Source organism: Desmodus rotundus, chromosome 11, assembly GCF_022682495.2.
Source record: "Desmodus rotundus isolate HL8 chromosome 11, HLdesRot8A.1, whole genome shotgun sequence".
Lineage (NCBI taxonomy): Eukaryota > Metazoa > Chordata > Mammalia > Chiroptera > Phyllostomidae > Desmodus > Desmodus rotundus.
This window is the reverse complement of record NC_071397.1, coordinates 5,433,104-5,453,163: the sequence shown is the minus strand read 5'-3', so window position 1 is coordinate 5,453,163 and position 20,060 is coordinate 5,433,104. Positions and strand designations below refer to the sequence as shown.

The 20,060-nt window shown below is 41.8% G+C and overlaps 1 protein-coding gene across 1 annotated transcript in view; it reads right to left on the bottom strand.

The window, feature by feature from the left end:
• The window catches only part of ZFAND3 (zinc finger AN1-type containing 3), a 303,349-nt gene extending 283,652 nt beyond the window's left edge, over nucleotides 1-19,697 (bottom strand). The window contains exon 1 of the mRNA XM_053913849.2: nucleotides 19,080-19,697. Within this exon, the coding sequence (XP_053769824.1) occupies nucleotides 19,080-19,150 (71 nt within the window). The 5' untranslated portion in view covers nucleotides 19,151-19,697. The remainder of the gene's footprint in view (nucleotides 1-19,079) is intronic.
• Between the last annotated feature and the right edge of the window lie 363 nt (nucleotides 19,698-20,060).

The following is a 20,060-nucleotide window of genomic DNA, read 5'->3' as shown; positions in this document are numbered from 1 at the left end:
AAAGATATCCCAATATTCAAGGATAGAAAAAATACTGTTAACATGGAAACACTCCTCAACTAACCTACAAATGCAACGTAATCCCTTATCAAATTCCTAGCCACCTTCTTTGCAGAAAATGACAAACTAATCCTAGAATTAATATGGAAATGCAAAGACCAAAATTAGCCAAAACAATCTTGATAAAAAAAAACAAAGTTGGAGTACTCACACTTCCTGATTTCAAAACTTATCAGCACTATAAAGTAAGTACTCAAGTAGGTGGCATAAAGGTAGGCATTGTAGATCAATGGAATAAAACTGGGAGTCCAGAAATAAATTGTTGCATTTATGCTTAACTGATTTTCAAAAAGAATGCCAAGAAAATTCTGGGAAAAGAACAGTTTATCGACAAGTGGTGTGGGGACAGTTAGACATCCACATACAAAAGAATGAAGTTTGAATACTATCTCACCCCATGTACGAAAATGAACTGAAAATGGAGCAAAGATTTAAATGTAGGAGAAGAGCTAAAAGTGTAAGACAACTGGGAAAAAAGGAGTTGTAAATCTTTATGATTTTGGATTTAAGGCCACAATTTCTCAGACATGCACAAGCAACCAAAAGAAAGAGATAAACTAGACTTCACCAAAATTAAAAACTTTCGTACTTCAAAGGACACTATCCCCCAAAAAACATGAAAAACCCACAGAAGGGGAGAAAATATTTGCAAATCGTATTATCTAATATGAAACTACCCTGAATACGTACATAAAAAGAATTACAACTCCACAGTAAAAAGACACATAACCCAATTTTAAAAAGGGAACAGGATTTGAATAACCATTTCTCCAAAGATAAACAAATGGCCAATGGGAACATGAAAAGATGCTCAACATCATTAATTACTGGCAAAGGCAAATCAAAACTACAAGAGATACCACTTCACATCTGCTAGGATGGCTATAATCAAAAAGATGAACAATAACAAGCGTTGACAAGGATGTGGAGAAAAGTGGAACCCTCATACATTGCTGGTGGGAATGTAAAACATACCGTTGCCCTGGAAAACAGTCTGGCAGTTACTCAAAAAGCTAAATACAGTTACCATATGACCCAGCAATTCCCTTCCCAGATACATATCCAACAGAACTGAAAACACATATTCAAACAAAAACTTGTATACAAATGTTCACAGTATTATTAATACCCAGAAAATAGGAACAACCCAAATGTCCATCAACTGATGAGTTGATAACCAAAATGTGGTACATTCATATAACAGAATATATTCAGCCATAACAGGCAATAAAATAATAATGTATGCTACAACATGGATAAACCTTGAAAACATTATTCTAAGTGAAAAGTCAGACACAAAGGCCATATATGTATTTTATGATTCTACTTATGTGAAATGTTCAGAATTGGCAAATCAATAAAAACAAAGATTTGGGGTTGCCAGAGAAATGTGGAATGACTGCAAATGGGTAGAGGATTTCTTTTTGAGGTGAAAGTTTCTAGAATTAGATGGTAGTGAGGGCTGCCCAATTTTTTTTCAATATGCTAAAAATCACTACATTGTACATTAAAATGAATTTTATAGTATGTGAATTATCTCAATATTATAAAAAGGAAAAAAATTGATGAAGAACAGCAACTGAAACTTACTTTCCACATTCAATGATGTTGTAGTAGTAAGGCCAAAAATTTTCAGTAACTTTCAAAACTATAAAATGACAATCCCAAGGTTCCAGCTAAAATAAGTATCAGCAGCACTTCAAAGACACATCTAATTCTGTCTGAGCCAGGAGCCCAAGTTCCAATTTTCTAATCTTTCTGGGTTAAAATACAGCACGTTGTCCTTCTCTGCAGATCCAGCAGGAAGTCAAAATAGCTTCAACCTCACCTTCCTGGCCTGAATCAACAGCAAGTTGCCATCATACTTGAGACTACTAAACTGTATCAATGTAATTTCAAACAAATTTAAAATATATCTTTGTGTATATTTACCATTAACACATATTTTATATTAACATATCTACCAGTAATACAATGGTATATGATGGTACTTTAGTAAGAGCTCAACTATAAAATCAAATGACACAACTCTTTGATCACAGAATTCAAATACTGAACTACTTAAAAGTTCCTTAAAGTCATAATATGGCAGTCATATAGCTAAATAAAGACTGTTTATAGGAAATAACATGCACAAAATAGTATCTTCATAGTACTGTATCTGAAAAATGCACTTTGACCTTAACTCCAGATCATACCACATGTGCACTATACCCTGCCTTCTTACATTCACATACAAACCAGAATCATGAATGACACAGCGTAAATCAGCACTAGCCAAGAAGTTTGCCCCCACATCTTATTTCATGCCTCATCTAATATTCCCTAAATTCAATGTATATTGAGCTTTATTTTTAAGAAACAAATTTCATTACCTCCCACATGGTCAATTCCTTTCTACCCATACCAAACTACACCCCCTTGAAAGAGGGGAGGGAAGAAGGATATTTAGAGTCTTTTCAACAACATAGAAACACTTTAAAAAGACAACACACAACTGAAAAGACTTCAGAGAAGACATCTGAATATTTCCAGAGATGAAAGTACAGACTAAATAAAAGGGACTTCTTTCTAGAAAAACAAAAGCTGAGAGAGGAGGATTAAATCTACAAAACTAAGTAAAATAGCAAGACAGACAAGGGGAGTGCAATCTTGTCCACAAGAACATAAAGACTGTAAGGACCTCCTCAAGCATAAAATGTTAAAAGTTCAAGTTTTGTTTTTTAAAAATCTAACATTAAAACTTAATTTATTACTGGAAGAGAATTAATAGAAACCAAAATTATAATAGATTCTTTTTTTTTAAGATTTTATTTTATTTTTAGACAGAAAGGAAAGGAGGGAGAAAGAGAGGGAGAGAATCATGAATGTGTGGTTGCCTCTTGTGCGCCCCCTACCGGGGACCTGGACCACAACCCAGGCATGTGCCCTGACTGGGAATAGAACCTGCGAGTGACCCTTTGGTTCACAGGCCAGTATCCACTGAGCCACACCACCAAGGGCCTAAAATTATAAATAGATTCTTAATTCATGATTATTGGATTATTAACAGAAGTGGTTAATTTCTGGTCCATATGGGATGTAATTATGGCAATTTTTCACAAAAGGTATCCTGGTACCCTCTCGTGCTGGGCCAGAGATACACATTGTGATTGTGATACACACTGTGAGATACACAATGTGATTAAAGCATTATTTGAATTCTTCTAGCACTTTTAGGCAGCAGAAAGTCCCAATCATCATCTTGATTGATTACCCTGCAGCATGACCCTACTGCCACTTCTTCATCAAACTATCCCTCTCTCGGTTTCAGTGACCCTACACTCACCTAATTTCTCCTATTTCTGTCCATCCATCTCTGTCCCAAACTCCTGTTATTCTGCTTGTGTTTCTCACGGTTCCGTCCTCACCTATCTTCTCACTCCATACGAGTGGATCTCAAAAGGAAAATGACACGAAGGGGTAGTAGTCCAAGGATGGAAGGAGAAAAGGCAAGAATGCATTACCCAAATCCCCCCTTGGACACAGTAAATTGGAGCTGGGGGAAGCAGCAGTAATGTGTTTTTTTAGAAAAGTCTACCGTAGTGGTTCTGAAGATCCATCCCTACTCCAGTACTTCCTGTGTACACTTACATGCTCCATTAGCTATGACCTACTCAGTATGTATTCACGTCACCCTAAACAGTATAGCCCTGGCTCACCCTCTCTCCCCTAAATTTCAAACACCCAAGGATTTTCCACATTTGGATCGGTTCATTGCCCCAAAATTCAACATGTCTGGCACCATTTTTGTAGAATAATAATACCCATCAAGAAGTGACAAAATAACATGATTAAATTAAATCCAGTATATGCACTTAATGGAATACTGTGCTGCCATTTAAAAGTTAACAGCTAGAAATGTATATGATGACTTGAAAAGAACTTTAAAATATACTAAGTTTAAAAAAAAAAAAAAGCAAGGTACAGCCCTGGCTGATTTGGCTCAGTGGATTGAGCACCAGCCTACAAACCAGAAGGTCACTGGTCCAATTCCCCGTCAGGGCACATGCTTGGGTTGCAGGCCAGGTCCCCAGTTGGGGGTGTGCAAGAGGCAGCTGACTGATGTTTCCTTCCCTCCCTCCCTCCCTCTCTCTCTCTCTACAAATAAACAAAATCTTTTAAAAAAAGAGATGAAGTCTTAAAAAAAAAAAAAAAAGCAAGGTACAGTATAGTGTGTAATACAGTACCATTTGTGTTAGAAAAAAGAATAAATGCAATATACCCATAGGAAACTTGTGAAAGTATACTTCAGAAACTTAACCATGATTTTCACTAGAAAGTGAGACTAAGTGTATCATCACTTAGGAGGGAGACATACCTTTAATTGTATACCCATTTGTGTTGTCTGAGTGTTTTAGTACATAAATACACTTTTATTACTTTTTTAAAGGATTTAAAAGATACTACAAAGCTATACAGGTACATTTACAAACTATCTGAAAAGGGACTCATATACAAAATATGTAAGGAAATCCTACAAATGAATAAGAAAATGCAAGCAACCCAATAGACAAATGAGCAGAAGATTTTGCACAGACACCTCACAACAGAGTTTAGCCACAGCCAACAAAGAAAGGCACTTAATTTCATCAGTCAACAAGGAAACGCAAATTAAAACCACAACAGAATAACCCTATACAAAACTAAGATGAAAGACAGTTAATATCAAGTACTGACAAAAATGTGGAATAACCAGAACCCTCATATCCTGGTAGTGAGAATGTAAATTGAAACAACCACTTTAGAAAACTGGCCGTACCTACTAAATCTGAACTGCAGTATATACATACATCTAACTCAGCAATTCTACTGCCAGGTATATACCCGAAAGAAATGAGTGCTATGTCCACCAAAAGATACATACAAGAAAGCTCATAGCAGCATTATTCCTAATATCCCTAAACCAAAAAACTCCGAAAGTCAAACAGATAAGTTATGCTATCATACAATAGCATACCACATACCAATAGAAAATCATCACCTCTCTACAAAAATGTAGATGAATCTCAGCCTTAACGCTGAGGGAAAGATGCTAAACACAACAGAGTATTTACAGAGTAATATTTATTACATGATTCCATTTACATTAGATTTTAAAACACACTAATCTATAGTGACAGAGGTCAGAATAGGTTGGGGTTATCAACTGGGATAGGGCAGAAGGAGACTCCTGCTTGAGTTGCTGGAAATGTGTTAACTATATATATGTCAACCTGGGTAGGTGGTAGTTATACAAGTGTATGCATATAAAAATTCATCAAACTTAAGAGAATGAGAAGACAAGCCACAGATGGGAGAAAATATTTGCAGAAGACCTATCTGATAATCAGTGGACTATTATCCAAAATATACAAAGAACTTTTAAAATACAGTAACACCCGGGGCAGTGCGGATCAGTTGGTTGGACTGTCGTCCCACTCAAAGGTCATGGGTTTGATTCCCGGTCAGGGCACAAGTCTAGGTTGCAGGTTTAGTCCCTGGTCATGGTGTAGATGAGAGGCAACCAATCAATGTTTCTCTCTCACATCAATGTTTCTCTTCCCCTCTCTCTCCCTCTCTCTAAAATCAATAAGCATGTCCTAGGGTGAGGATTAAAAAAAAATATCGGGTTGGCCAAAAAATGTTAGGTTTTTTTCATAAAATTAAAGACGCACTTTTCATTTTCATCAATAATTTTACTGATTTGGATATTCTGAGTATGTTGGCTATCTCCTGCTATTGGTTTCTAGTGGGAAAAGGCCAGGGGTGCTGCTAAACATCTTCCAATGCATAAGATAGCCCCACAGCAAAAAATTATTTGTCCAAGATGTCAATAGTCCCAAAAAACTTCACAAACCACTTTTGACACATTTGATCAATCACAGCACCTTCTCTATATACTGCACAAATCTTTTTTCACATTTCAGTTGCGTTTTAACCTTTCTTGAAATGATAAAACGTAATACACTGAAAATGTGTATATTCTTCCATCTTCAAATTTAAATGGCTGCACAAAAATTGACCAATTTCAATGTTTTTTTTTAAGTGCACACCAATATGACAGCTGTCATGACACAATGTAACCAAACTAAGCACTACTAGAGCCATGGTACGGAAAAAACATAATGGATTTTTGGCCAACCCAATATAATAACAAACCTGATTTAAAAATAGGCAAAAGACCTGACACCTCACAAAAGACATACGGATGGTAAAAAAGCATCTGAAAAGATGTTCAACATCATACACCATTAAGCAACTGCAAATTAAAATGAGGTACCACTACACACCTATCAGAATAGCTAAAATCCAAAACAATGACAACACCAAATGCTGGTAAGGATATGGAGCAACAGAAACTGATTTATTGCTCATAGGGACGCAAAATGGTACAGCTACTTTGGAAAACAGTTTGGCTGTTTCTTACAAAACTAACCACAGTCTTAGCATACAATCCAGCAATCACATTCCTTGGTTTTACCAAGTTGAAAACTTATGTCCACACAAAAACCTGCACATGTTTATAGCAGCTTTCTTCCTAATTGCCAAAAGTTGAAAGCAACCAAGATGTCCTTCCGTAAGTGAACTGATAAACTGTAGCACATCTGAACAACTGAGTACCATTCAGTACTAAAGAGAAATGAACTATCAAGCCATGAAAAGACATGGAGGGGCTTTAAATGCATATTACTGAGTAAAAAAAGCCAATCTGAAAAGGCTACGTGCTGTATAATCCAACCATTATGATATTCTGAAAAAGGCAAAACTATGCAGACAGTAAAAAGATCAGGTATTGCTAGGGAGCAGGATATGAACAGGCACAGCACAGAGAATTTTAGGATATGAACAGGCATAGCACAGAGAATTTTAGGATATGAACAGGCATAGCACAGAGAATTTTTCAGGACAGTGAACCCACCCGTACGACACTATAATGGTAGATGCACGTCATTATACATCTGTCAAAACCCACAGAAGGTACAATGCCAGGAGTGAACCCTACTTTAAACTGTGGACTCTGAGTGATAATGGTGTGTCGATGCAGGTTCAATGACGGCAACAAATGAACCATTCTGGTGGGGAATGCTGATAGTGAGGGAGGCTGTTTGGGGGGCAGGGGGGGGTGGGGGACAAGAGTATACGGGAACTTTCTGTACCTCCTATTCAGTTTTGCTGTGAATTTAATACTGCTCTAAAAAATAAAATGTTTTTCAATGCATCGAAGCATACACTTGAAATGTGTGCAGTAAACTAATTACACCTCAATTAAAAGGTGGAAAAAATAACTAAGAAGAAAAACTGTAAGGTAAACCATGGGGTTAGACAGCGATCACCCCTGAGGAGGGCAGTGACCGGAAAAGGACAGGAGGAGCCTTTGTCGGGGGCTTGGAAAGCTGCTTCTTGATACAGGTGCGGGTTACATGGGTATATTCACTTTGTGAAAATTCATTTTGCTATACTCTGAAGATTTATGCATTTTCACTATGTATGTCATACTTTACTAAAAAAGTTTAAAGGGGATACAATATAAAAGTACATTGACATGCTGTCTAATTCACCAAAAAATATACTCAACCTATCTAAAATTAGTCATCTCTTCCCCACAACCCACTCATCTTCTAGGCAGAGTCACTTCAACTTAGGAACTTCCACAGCATAAACTCTCATCTACCAAACGAAACCCTGCAGCACGCCACTGAGAGATGGCATGAGTGGCTGCTTCTACAATCTCACTTCGGACTTAGGAACAAATGACACCACCTTTCACACAGTTGTCCATGTTAGAAATCTTGCTGCCTCTCGTCTCCTCTCCACCTCCCCCACTTCATCCTTCATCCGATCTGTCTCCACTCTGATACTCAAGCCCCCCTCTTCAGTCCTCACTGCCCCAGTGCTAGGGGCTGAAATGCCTGCGTGTCCCCCACCACCACTCCAAAATTCGTATGTTGAATCCTAATGCCCAATGGGATGGTATCTGAAGATAGGCCCTTGAGAAGTGATTAGATCATGAGGGCTCTGCCCTCATGAATGGGATTGGTGCCCTCAAAAAAAGAGGCTGGAGAGAGGTCCTTGATCCCTTCCAGTGTGTGAGGTCACAATGAAAAGACAGCATCAACGAGGAAGGAGGCTCTCATCAGACACCAAATCTGCTGGTGCCATTATCTTGGACTCCGTCACTGTGAGAAGTAAATTTCTGTTGTTTATAAGCCACCCAGTCTACTTTGTTACAGGAGCCCAAACAGACTAAAACACCCAGGGTTTAGCCTACATTCATTCTCAGTTCTCCTTACACAGCATTCACTCAGGGTTGCTTTATCTAGGGACCACAGCCTCCACAGTCCATGGATAGAAAGAAACGTGTTTAGATCTGTTGGTTTCCTACATGTTCGTAGACATCTTATTTTATGCATTATTCTGAGGAGGGATCCATGGGCTTCATCAAATTGCCAAAAGGATCTATGGCCCAACAAGGTTTACATGCTCTACCTGGACTCTACTTCCATGCTTACACCCTCCAATTCTCCGCACTGCTGCCAAAATAAATTTTTGGAAACATAAGTATCTGTGAACCACAGATACTTAAAATCGTTAAGTGGTCCCAACTTCTTCCAAGACAAAATCCAACTCAACAGCATGGCAATCATGTTCATAACTGGCCCTGTCCATCTCCCCAGCTTCATCTCCCCTCACACCATACGCTGTAAGTAACATACTGAGCTGGATCCACAATGTGCTGCACTCAGCAATGCTCTCTCACTCCTCTCTGCCTCTGCACAAGCTGTTCCCTCTGCCTGGAAAGCCCTTCCTCATCACGGTCAGTCACATGGTTAGTTAGCCCTTGTTCATCTTTCACAACCATCTCCCCAGAGAAGCCCTCCTGGCCACCCTCCACGCCCAGTCTCGGTAAGAGGCCCTGTCATGCTCTCCCAGGATGCTTTGATGGCTCCCATAGCACTTCCTCCTCATGCTGTTTGGTCCATTCATCAGTCCGCCTTCCCTTCCAGCTCTCTTAGGGCAAAAGCCAGAACAGGATATAGCATTCCTAGCAGAGCTCAAGAAACGACAGAGTGCTTACCAAATGCCTGCTGAACTAGAGACTAGCTCTAGAAAATAGCCAAAATGGCCAAAGGCTAGCCAGGAACCTCACCAACTAACTAGGTAGCACTGGCTGGAGATTACCATAAATGCAAACCGCCCAGCTGAGGCAAGATAGTCTGAATCTAACCAATGCTCCTTCATTCAAGGCTGAGAAGTTAGCCCTTAATAAATGTCATTACCATGGTCAGGCACTGTGCCAAGGGCTTGACAGGCATTAGATCTCACTGAACCTCAAAGCAACTCTAAGATACTCGTTTTTGAAGATAAAGAGGCAGAGAGGTAAACTGCCCAAAGTCATAAAGTTATAAAGTCAGGTTTACACCCAGGACTTTGATTCTAAAGCCCATGCCTACCCACTGAGCACCGTTGGTTTTCTAGAAATCAACATGCCCTTCTTCCTTGGAGGCATTTCCTGGAAGAGTTTGGGTTTGATGAAAGGGGCCCTTCATTAGCCTCTCAGCAAATGAAAAAGGTCTTACTCCCCAGGTAGCACTATTAATAAATTGTTTAAGACTTAATGCAACCTCCCCCATATGTATGAATTGCAAAATCTTTTAAAAGAAAAGGGCCTGTGAGAGTGTTTTTCCAAGAACAAGTACACCAGAAGATGGGTGTTGAAAAGGGAGACAAAAAAATCAATCCCGAAGAATGACTCTGTGGCAATCCCAATACAAGACAGTGTTTTGAGCCTCACGGCCTGCTACATTAAACACCATCCTTTACCTGACTGAGGTGCCTTTGGGCTTAGCAGAAGAGTGAGCCCATGGGGTTCCAACAGCTGGAACACCAATTTTGCTGAAAGCTGCTGCCATGTCCACTAACCTTTAGTTTGGAATTGCACCGCAGCTCTTATCCTATTATCTTTACAACTTCCCTGAAAGACTCTACTGCGCTCACACTCTACAATACATCTCAAGACAGAATGCTTTCTGTAACTCACCCACCACCTGTTCACATTAGTTTCGCTAGCCCGTAAGGACGCGGCCACCTCTCGTATTTTGACTGGGAGCTGGTGACCACAAAGCATGTTCATTTCCAATTACCACGCCACTCCCGTCCACATTTTCCCATCCTCACCCCCCTCATACTCCAGGCTTCCCCTTGACCACCCTGTGTCCTTACCTCTTCCAGCTCACCTCCAAATCTGGTATAATACAGATCTGTCTAGTGACTTTCCTGCACCCAAGTTTAAACACCAGACCAACGTGTCCATTCCTCCTGTCCCCAGCTCCAACCAAAAACACACACAATGCATCTAATTTATCTTCTAAACGTTATGCAAGTAAATAGAGGGGACTTTCAACTATGGAATTAGAGTATCCAATCACTAGACAGTTCAAAACAAAAGGCAGTACATGCAGTCTTTTGGGACATATACTTCCACAGGACAGGTTTTACTGAGGCTATCATTTTCTAAGTTAATCTATACTGATATCACTGAGATTATAAACCCCTTAAAGAGACTCTAGTATACACCATGCAATACTTCACACTTTCACTCAAGATACCTTTATCATGTAAGCAACTGTTCCTTGATTACATCCTGCCCAGTGAGCACTGAAGAAAAAAATATCTGCCTCACAAATAAATGCATAGTTTGAACACATCTTAAAAGTGCTACAGTACTGGATGGCCAGGCCGAAGGCGGCAGCGGGGGCGGGAGGGGGCTTGCAATAAGGATAACAGGCAGGGCTAATTAACAGTGACCTATCCATTGAAAGAGCAAATACAGGCCTCAGAGATGACATGAATATGTGCCGCCAATCAACAGAAGAATAAACACAAGTTCCCCTAGCAAGTACTTTTTGTGGATCAACATCCAAGAACACCCCTTTACTTTTCAAGGTAAGTAACACAACTCTGTGTTATGTTAAAAGGGAAAGCAAACTAGATAAAACTGTGTAAAGCCATACACTGTGGAGAGTTTGTCTATGCAGACAGACTTGAAAAACCTGGTGGTCTGGATTTCAGTGGCATTCTGAAGAAAATAATTAAGAATCCCATCCATGCCTCCCCAGGACAGAAACCAAGAAATCATAAATCTAGAAACAACTCATATTGAAATACACCACACCTTCTCCCAAACCTCAAGCTTATTTTTTTTATTTCTTGCTGGTTTAATACACTTATGGGCAGTTTAAGAATGAATGTATGACTCAATCTACTTAGTGTCTTATTCATTGGTCAAAAACAAAATTCTTTCAGAAGATAACTTTGTCAGTACATCCATCCACATAAAGTGCCCTAGAATGGGTTGAAAATTGAAAAATGATGACCTGAAAAGGCAGAGAGCACACAGCTGGAGTGAAGTCCTCCACCCAGTCTGCAGTCTCCAAATTTTCCCCCACTCCTTCCAGTTAGGTACTGTAAGCTACAGAAACCTCATGTGGTATTCAGGAATGTTACCAATGTGAGCATGTAACAGAAAATCAAATTCCTGGCCCAAGAATCTGACTGCAACAGGAGTATTTGTGATACTTTTGAGTGGTCAGATACTTCTTTCAGAAAATGTGGCTGAGAGATAATTATTTTATACAAATGACTTCAACTGAGCAGCATGTAAGAAGCAGATAAACATCAACAGCTTTTACTATATACCACTCCGCTTCAGCATAAAGAAATGAGAAAAGGCACTCCCCCAAAGGCCCCAAGTACATCACCAACTTCACTGTTTGCCAGATCATTAATGATGAGGCAGCAGTGAGGCTACACAGAGCCTGTCCACAAACTGGAAACACAAAATATTGTGGTGTGGTCTGCCCTCCCCAATCCAGGCCAGCAAGCCGCATCAATGACCTCTCGCAGGAATTCTTCTGCCCTGATACAGAATCGCACCTGCCTATGACACAGGACATGTGGTCCAGTTGAATGAACAGTTGCAGTTGGCTAGTACTGCATCTTCTCCCTACTGCATTCTTCCTGCCTCTAGTTAACAGCTGAAGCCACACCTCAGATGTCCAGCACTGTGTGCAGCTCTGACCACTAACCTCAGGGATGACACTGCATTTTCATTCATCTTGTATCACGCCCTCAAGCCTGGTACATCACAGATCAGTTTGGTTTGGCCCACCACTGACGAATATTCCAATACACTCCACCTTCTACTGTATATAAAGGACTTGAATTTATCAGAAAATTCAATGAACTTATCCCTAATCACACATCAAAAAATGCCATATGAAATTTACATTTGTGAAAACAAATACTATTCCTCTACAAAAGTCACAGGAAAAATATGATTATCAGTCCAACACCTTCCTATATAGACCTCTGAGACAGTCAGTGTAATAGGGCGAAGAAAAGAGCAAAGATTGACTCAAAAGCTAATATGAAAAAAATGTTCAAATTATAGACTATTGAACTGAAATTTTAGTTCCCAAAACTAATCAAAGGAGCACTTCCCAGTAATCTAGATTAACAATAGCACTGCTTCCCCCGACAGATATAAAATATCAATAGTATGTTAGAGCTGGAAAGAAACTCAAGAGTTAAATTAGAAAATCCCTCATCTTCAGAGTATGAGAAAACAGGAATCTGGAGAACCCACAAGAACATAAGGTTGTATGTCTTTACATCTCAATAAAACTGGGAAGGAAAAAGGTAACAGGCTCAAATATCCTGGCTGCCTATCTGGTCAACATTCTAAATCAGTACTATGTAACAGAGCCTTCTGGGAGAATGAGTGTTCTGTATGTGTTCCTCAATACAGCAGTCACCAGTTCTTGAGCTAGGGAGAGCTTAAAATGTAGCCAGTGTAACTGAAGAAAAGAATTTTTAATTTTATTTAATTTTAATTAGTATGATTTTAAATTGCTACATTTAGCTAGTGGATACTGGACTGCACAATTCTAGAATAGGGTCTTAGAGTGTGATTATTAAACATTTCCAATAAAGTTGTTTAAGCTCTCTTCTGCATTTAACAGGAAGTTTCTTCCTTACGCGTAAATATCTCACTCAGCACCATAATCCTGTTATACAGGGACCCAGCCCAAAACACAATCGGGCTGCTTCCCAAAGCCCCTAGTACAGCGACTCTGACCCCACACACCACAAGAACGTTTAAAACCTGCAATACCCAACTACTTAAACGGGGACACTGACCTCTTTTCCCTCAGGCTGTCAAACTAAAAAATGACAACACCCAACACAACGATCGCCAGCCGGTGCTAATGAATCAAAATTATACTTATTTTTTCTGTCACATTAACAAAAAATAAATGTTCTGGTGTGCCGCAGAATTTCAGTAATTAGTTTATGTGTGCCATGAGATGAAAAAGGCTGAAAATCGCTGCCCTAGTGGAAGTGGGTGACATCGCGTCATCCACCCAGTTGGAACGAAGGTCCTCTTTTGCAAACCACTGTGGCACAAAGGCCTACAACATCCAAACAGGCTGAGTCTTGGTTTTTTTTAAGTGCCTCATTAAAATTATTAAAGTGTTGAGTTGTGACCAGTCACTTCCTATATGTGGCTTTGTTGAGATACCTTTCTTCAAAAATAAAAAATAATTCTTAACCTCAATTTTAATCTACAATTATTACAGGATTTCAACACTTTGCATCACTTTACATAGATACAACCTCCTTATAACCTAATTTAAAAATCCAAATTATATTAATGCTCACTCTGTTCTCAGTAACATTTAATATACTGGGGTTTTTTTTAAGGACTTTATTCAATTCAAAGAATTCCTAGTCCTGTAATTTTTCCAGCTAGGAAAAAGTTAATTTGTGAAAACCAATGTTAACTTTAACACCATTAAGGATTATAAAAACTTTTTAGTCAAAACTTTTCTGTAAGACTTGAAAGTATTGGCCCCTCCTCTTTCTTGGAGAGGAGAGGGATGCGGAGGGAGAAGAGGACACTGCCGGATGAGCCGTTTGTCCTATACGTTAACTGGATGTAACTCTTAAATAGCTGCTGCCTCAAACCAGTGTAAACAAAGACTGTGTTTTCCTTTAAAAAAAAATTATCTCCTGTGTTCCACCACATTAAAGGGGCAAAGTTCCTACTTTCTGGACACCCCAAGTGTCATCCAGAAAGCAGGACAAGAAGATAAACTTATTGCTGACACTGAGTACTTCGCTTACATCACGTCATATCTCCAGGTGCGCACGACACTCAAAGACGCAAGGAAAATCCGCAAGAACAAGCTGCTTTGTTTTGAAGAGAGTATTTAAGGTTTATAACCATTGGTAATTAGTGACATCACTGGGCTGAACACTCTACTGATGAACTAGTGACTCATTCTGTGCTCACGTGAACCTGAAAGCCCAGGTTCAGCCGGCTGAAGTGTGGAAACTGTTCCCACTGGAGGACAGGGACTGAAGAATCAAACTGAGTGTGAGGGCCACACACCGCCAGGGGCCACGCACACAGGCCAGGTGACTCACAGTGACAGAAAAAGAGGTCTAATCAATGCCCAAAGACTAGGTTGGGGCGGGGGGGGGGGGGGGGGGGGGAAGAGAAAAAGAAAATAGGAATATATATGTATGTAGATTCTACTTAAGGTAACCAATTATCTTGTGATTCTCAAAAGTAAGATGGAATAAAACAAATGGTATATGTTCAATCAACCTTCTACTAGTACTCCTGATCTATGCATAATCCCGTTTTATTTAAAATAGTACATCTATTATCTATCTAGCAGGTAAGGAAAATGCTTCGACAGAATAGATCACAAAAGTGAAATACCAATAAAATCTATTTCCCTGATGAAATATACTGATTTGGCCCTGACAGGGTGGCTCAGTTGGTTGGAACGTCAGCCTGTGTACCAAAATATATATTGGCTTAATGTTTCTTTTATGACATGATTCATTAGGAAAAATAAAAAAAGCTTCTTTAGCAAAACAATAAATAGTTTACCCAATAAATCCCTTATTTAAATACTCCATTATTCCCTAAATAGCAAACATTTATCTACTCTAAACCTAGTATGGATGAATAGTTACTTCCCAAAGTTTTCATAAAACTGCATTGTGATAGAGACTGTCTTCAATTGTAAAAGCAAGTTATTAATACTAGTAATTGGATTTTTACACTTAATAAGTAGAGTGAGGAAAAAAATCCATCTTTCCCCAAACTACCTAATTATCCTTTCTATTATTGTATCCAATAATACACTCAGTATGTTCTTATTGCCTTAGTCTTCTTCCTGTCTTTTTTATAATATTCTAGGTCTGCATTTTCAACAACTTTTGAAAATATCTGAAAAATCCATATGCCTCAGTACATTTTAAATGTCTAATCAATTTAAAATGCAGCTTCAACTAATCCCACTTATACCTGTATAGTTACAAATATATCTAAGTGTCTTTCTGCAAGTATATACTTCAACTAAAGAAAAATCTACTATTTAATTTCATATTATAACATATTATAATACTGACAATTATAAATTAGTATGTATTTTGCATGATTACTGATCACCTAAAATAAGCAAGAAAATGCTCATACTTCATTAAAAGCTGCAAGTCCCTGTCTCAGAGGAAAAAATACTGTTTATGGTCATTAACCTAAAAACATTGTTGTATTATACAAACAACTTCCAGGTTTAAAACCAGGTGAATCTTCAGCTTCCAAGGTAGCAAAGTTTCCCAATGGAAAGATGGTCTCCCTATTAAATGGTTCAAAAATTACCTGCACACAATTACACAACATGAACCAAGACGGGGAGAACTAGAAACTTTGTGTTCTAAGCACTAACACCTTTTCATCACACCGGCATGCCCCCCTTGGCGTTCTCCTTTCTAACTGTGTCCCCACAAAAAGACCTCAAAGCCCTCCTATTTAACAAAACCGCAACGATGGTGTCCTGACTAGACAATGCTGGACAGCAAGTCCTTAAGCCTAAGTCACTGGAGAAAAGAGCAATCCTAAAGGAAATGCCTTTAGTCTGCTGGTGCCAGAACATTCTGCTTGAGAGGCTGCTCTGCAAAGGGCTGGGTGTGTGCCCTGGCTAGCTGACTTTACAGACCTGCAGCTTCCACAGAGTGCAATGCTAACTGAAGTTTCTAAGACTCACCTTCATTGTCATGAAGGGAAAAGGCAAAAGATACCTCCTGAATGGCTTTCACATCTATTTTTCTCCATTCTCCCTGGCCACGTGCAAGTGCAGGCCACCATCATCACCAGCCTGTATTATTCCTCCTGATAAGACTTCTGTTACCTCTGGCAACATCCCAAAGACAAACCTAATACCATATTCATACAGACGCACACAATCATACCCACAAACCCAGGCCACTCTCAAGATGATCCAGGAATCTTCCACATTAAAGGAAATCACATCACTACCCATTCAAGGTTCTGTATCACTCCCCAGGATGAAGACCAAGGTCCTAAGCATTACCTTTGGGGCCCTGCATTACCAATTGCTCTCACCATCTAAGCCTCATCTCTAGGTGACCCCCCTTCATAATCTACCAATCAACCCCAATGACCCTTCAGTTCTGCAACCTTGCAGTGGTCTCTATCACATCCAGGCCTTCACCCATGTATTCTCTCTGCCTGAAACACTCTTCTCCCCACCTATTTCCATTCTCCCCCACAGGTAGGCTGGTGTCACCTCTTCCAGGCTACCGTCCTCCACCTCCCATCTGTACCAATCTGTACCAACCCTAACACATTTTACTGTAACTGTCACTTTACTTCTCCATGCCCCCTACTCCCAGAGGATGGGGCCAGTGCCCCTTTGTCTATCCACCATTGTATCAGAGGCCCTGAAAAATGTTTTAATATATTCTAAGTTTACTTAATGAACTCACATGAATGTCATGCATGCAATAAAGGAAACATGTTCAGTCAATTAAGATTCGATGAAAACTAGGTAGCAATTTCATTACACTTTGGTATAAAATGCAAACTACACAGGTGCCCACAAACACCTTTAAAGGAAAGGTGTTACATATTTTTTTAAAAAACACTTCTTAAAAAAAACAATTTTCACTATAAAATATTAGTTTTGTGGTCACTACTATTAGGCAAATTGCAGTTCATAAAAAGTGCCAGACTGAAAGTATCAGAAAAGCAGCCTTGGTTGCTTACAGGCCAAGTATGGCATCAGTCTATCACTCCCGGCCACCAGCAAATTCTTGGCATTACTCAGAACTCTGCTGGCTGAAGGTAAAAGGCTACTCCAAGTCCTTAATTTCTAAGCCTTGACATGTCTTTCAACCAGAGTTCCACTCATGATAATGGCCCCAAGAATATAAACATGTTGCCAGGAAACAGACCGCTGATACATCCTGGGCATTAGCTGCCATTGGCAGCTACTTTCTTTGAGCCACATGCCTTCGGATAATGAGTTACAATCTGAGGCTTGTGACACCGTGTTTTTCCAGGGCTGCAGACTGATGTCATAAACTTGGTACTAAGCACTCTCAAGAGTTCACCAGCTCAGCTCGAAACGCCTCCTATGCAAGGGGCAAGTTATCCACCCTCTCTGCGCCTGTTTCCCCATCTATAAATAAAGAGATAAGATTTCGTAAGATTCTTGTGGGAGTTAGACTGTCCAAGACAGCACAAGGCAAAACCCAATTATTATTTTCAAGTCAAAAAAGAAGGGAAGACTATAAAACCTAAAATATTTTCACACCTTCACAACTTTTAGTAATGTCACACCTTATTTTTTACTAACGTCCTTCCAACTGAGGAATTTTTTATGAAAGGCAGAAAGATGAAAAGATGACACACTATTTCTTCATCATAACCCTTGGATTTGACAAATTCCACAAGTCACCTACATTAAGATAAACTTCCTAATCTTTCTCGGCACTCCCAAAATCACCTTAACTATCACTAGGATCTGAAAGATAAGAAACATAAAATACTTTAATACATCTTCCCAAGATGTCCTCACCAGAAATCACTTCCTTACTGTCTCTATGCACCTCCAAATACACCGAGTCTTTGGAAAATAAAACCAAAAGAAAAAAGGTCTCGATCACAAAAGTTGGCCTTCAAAGCCTCGGGTTTCCCTACAGCAGAACTAGAGTTACCCGCACTGTGGAAGCACCTGTTAAGTTAGAGGGATGGCAATCTACGAAACTCAAGGACTCCATTTAAACTGTAGGTGGGAAAGTTGATTTCCCACCTCCTATTTTTCCGTTCTAACACAGAATAGCCAACTAATAACGTAGGTGGCCAATCCAAATATTTTTGTCATTAAAAAAAAAAAAATGTAGAGAGAAGGGAATTTGAGCTAATTAAGCAAATTGGCTCTCACGTTCCCAAGCCAGGCTGACTTGAGTTGTTTTTTTGACAAGGAAATTTTACAGATCTTCCCAAAGGTGTTTCAAATAAAAGTGAGACCTCAACAGTCCTATAACTTTACATCAGCCTGGATTCTGTTCTCGGTTTTTAAAAATGGGTGACGTGCGAACAGTTTCCTAAAAGCAAATGGGGCACTGGGATATAATTTAGGAAGTGATGATGCAAGTCTCTGGGGGAGAGGGAGGAGCGGAGGTGAAAAAGTCAGAGGAAATACCCTCCTGGTGCCTGGACACCAACTCAAACCACGACGGGGAAAGGGGGATGAAGGGCTGGCCTCCGCATGCCAAGGCAAGGGGGGACCCCAGTTCAACTGGAGGTGCCAACACCGCCCCTCATCCTTCCCCGCTGCCCAGGCCCCCTCACCCGGGCCCCGGGTAGCCCCGGCTGGCCCAAGCCTCGAGCAGGCGAGCCCCAGAGGCTGGCACTGCACCCCGGGCAGCGCCTTGTCTGCCCACTCCAAGTCCCCACCCGGCACCCCTCCCCAGGACTCGGCCCCTGCCTCCTCCACGTAGGCCCGGCGTGGGCCCAGCCCCCAGGGCTCGGGCCTCCCCGGGCCCGGAGGCCCGCCTCGGACGCCCCCGTGCCCGCGCCCCCGGTCCCAGCCCCCACCCGGGCGGGCACTTACCCCCAAAAGCCGCAGGGACAGCGAGGCGGCAGGCTCGGCGCTTTGCTGCGCTCGCTCCCGGCGTCTCCCATGGTGCTCGGCGGCGCAGGCGGCGAAGCTCGGCGGCGGCAGCGGCGGCGGCGGCGGCTGGGCTCTGGCCCCGCTCGAAGGAGGCGGAGGCGGCGGCGGCGGCGGCGGCGACCGCGGGGGGCTCGGGGCGGGGGGAGGGGGAGGGAGCGGGCGCGCGGGCGGGCGCAGTCCGGGGCTCCTAGCCGGGATTCCAGGCCGGTCAGCTGGAGGCGGGTCGCACCACTAGGCCCGCGGAGACGGGGGGCCGGGAGCGGCTCGGAGAGAAGGAGGGGAGCTGAGGAGGAGGGGCGTGCGGCTGAACCTAGGACCGAGGGGCGGAGAAGGAGGGGAGAGGGAAGACCGGGTGCCCTCGGCAGCTCCCACCGCCGCTCCCAGCCAGGGCGATGTCCCGTGCGGCGGCGCTGGGAAGGACTGAGCCCCCCGCCGGCTCTGGCGTAGCAGCGGCCGCAGTGAGACTCCAGGCCGCGCTCGCTCTCCCTCCCCCGGAGGCTGCGCTGACCGGACAATGGCCGCTCCGCCCCCACCCCTCCTCACGCACCCCTCCGAAGAAGTCACAATGGTCTCGCCCAGGGGAGCCGCAGCCAAAGCCCAGCAGCTGATCAGCTGGGAGCCGGGCGTGCCACTTTGTTCGGCGCCTTAGTGGAAGAGTGTGGGTCTGCGAGCGCACCGAGAGCGGCAGGCTGTCACGGGCGACGGGCCTCTGAGGCTCTCGTATTCTTGGGCCACCTGGGGCAAACTCACTCCCCGACCCCACGTCTGAAGCTGGGGAGCCGATTTGAGTACTTTGGGGCGCCTAGCGTCCCCGTCCCCCCCAAACGTGAATGGTATACCCCAAGTGGGAGGGAGAAGAGCAGATTAGTCGTTCGGGGTAAGTTGGGCCAGTCCCGGAGCGGCGATTGAGCGGTGCGCATG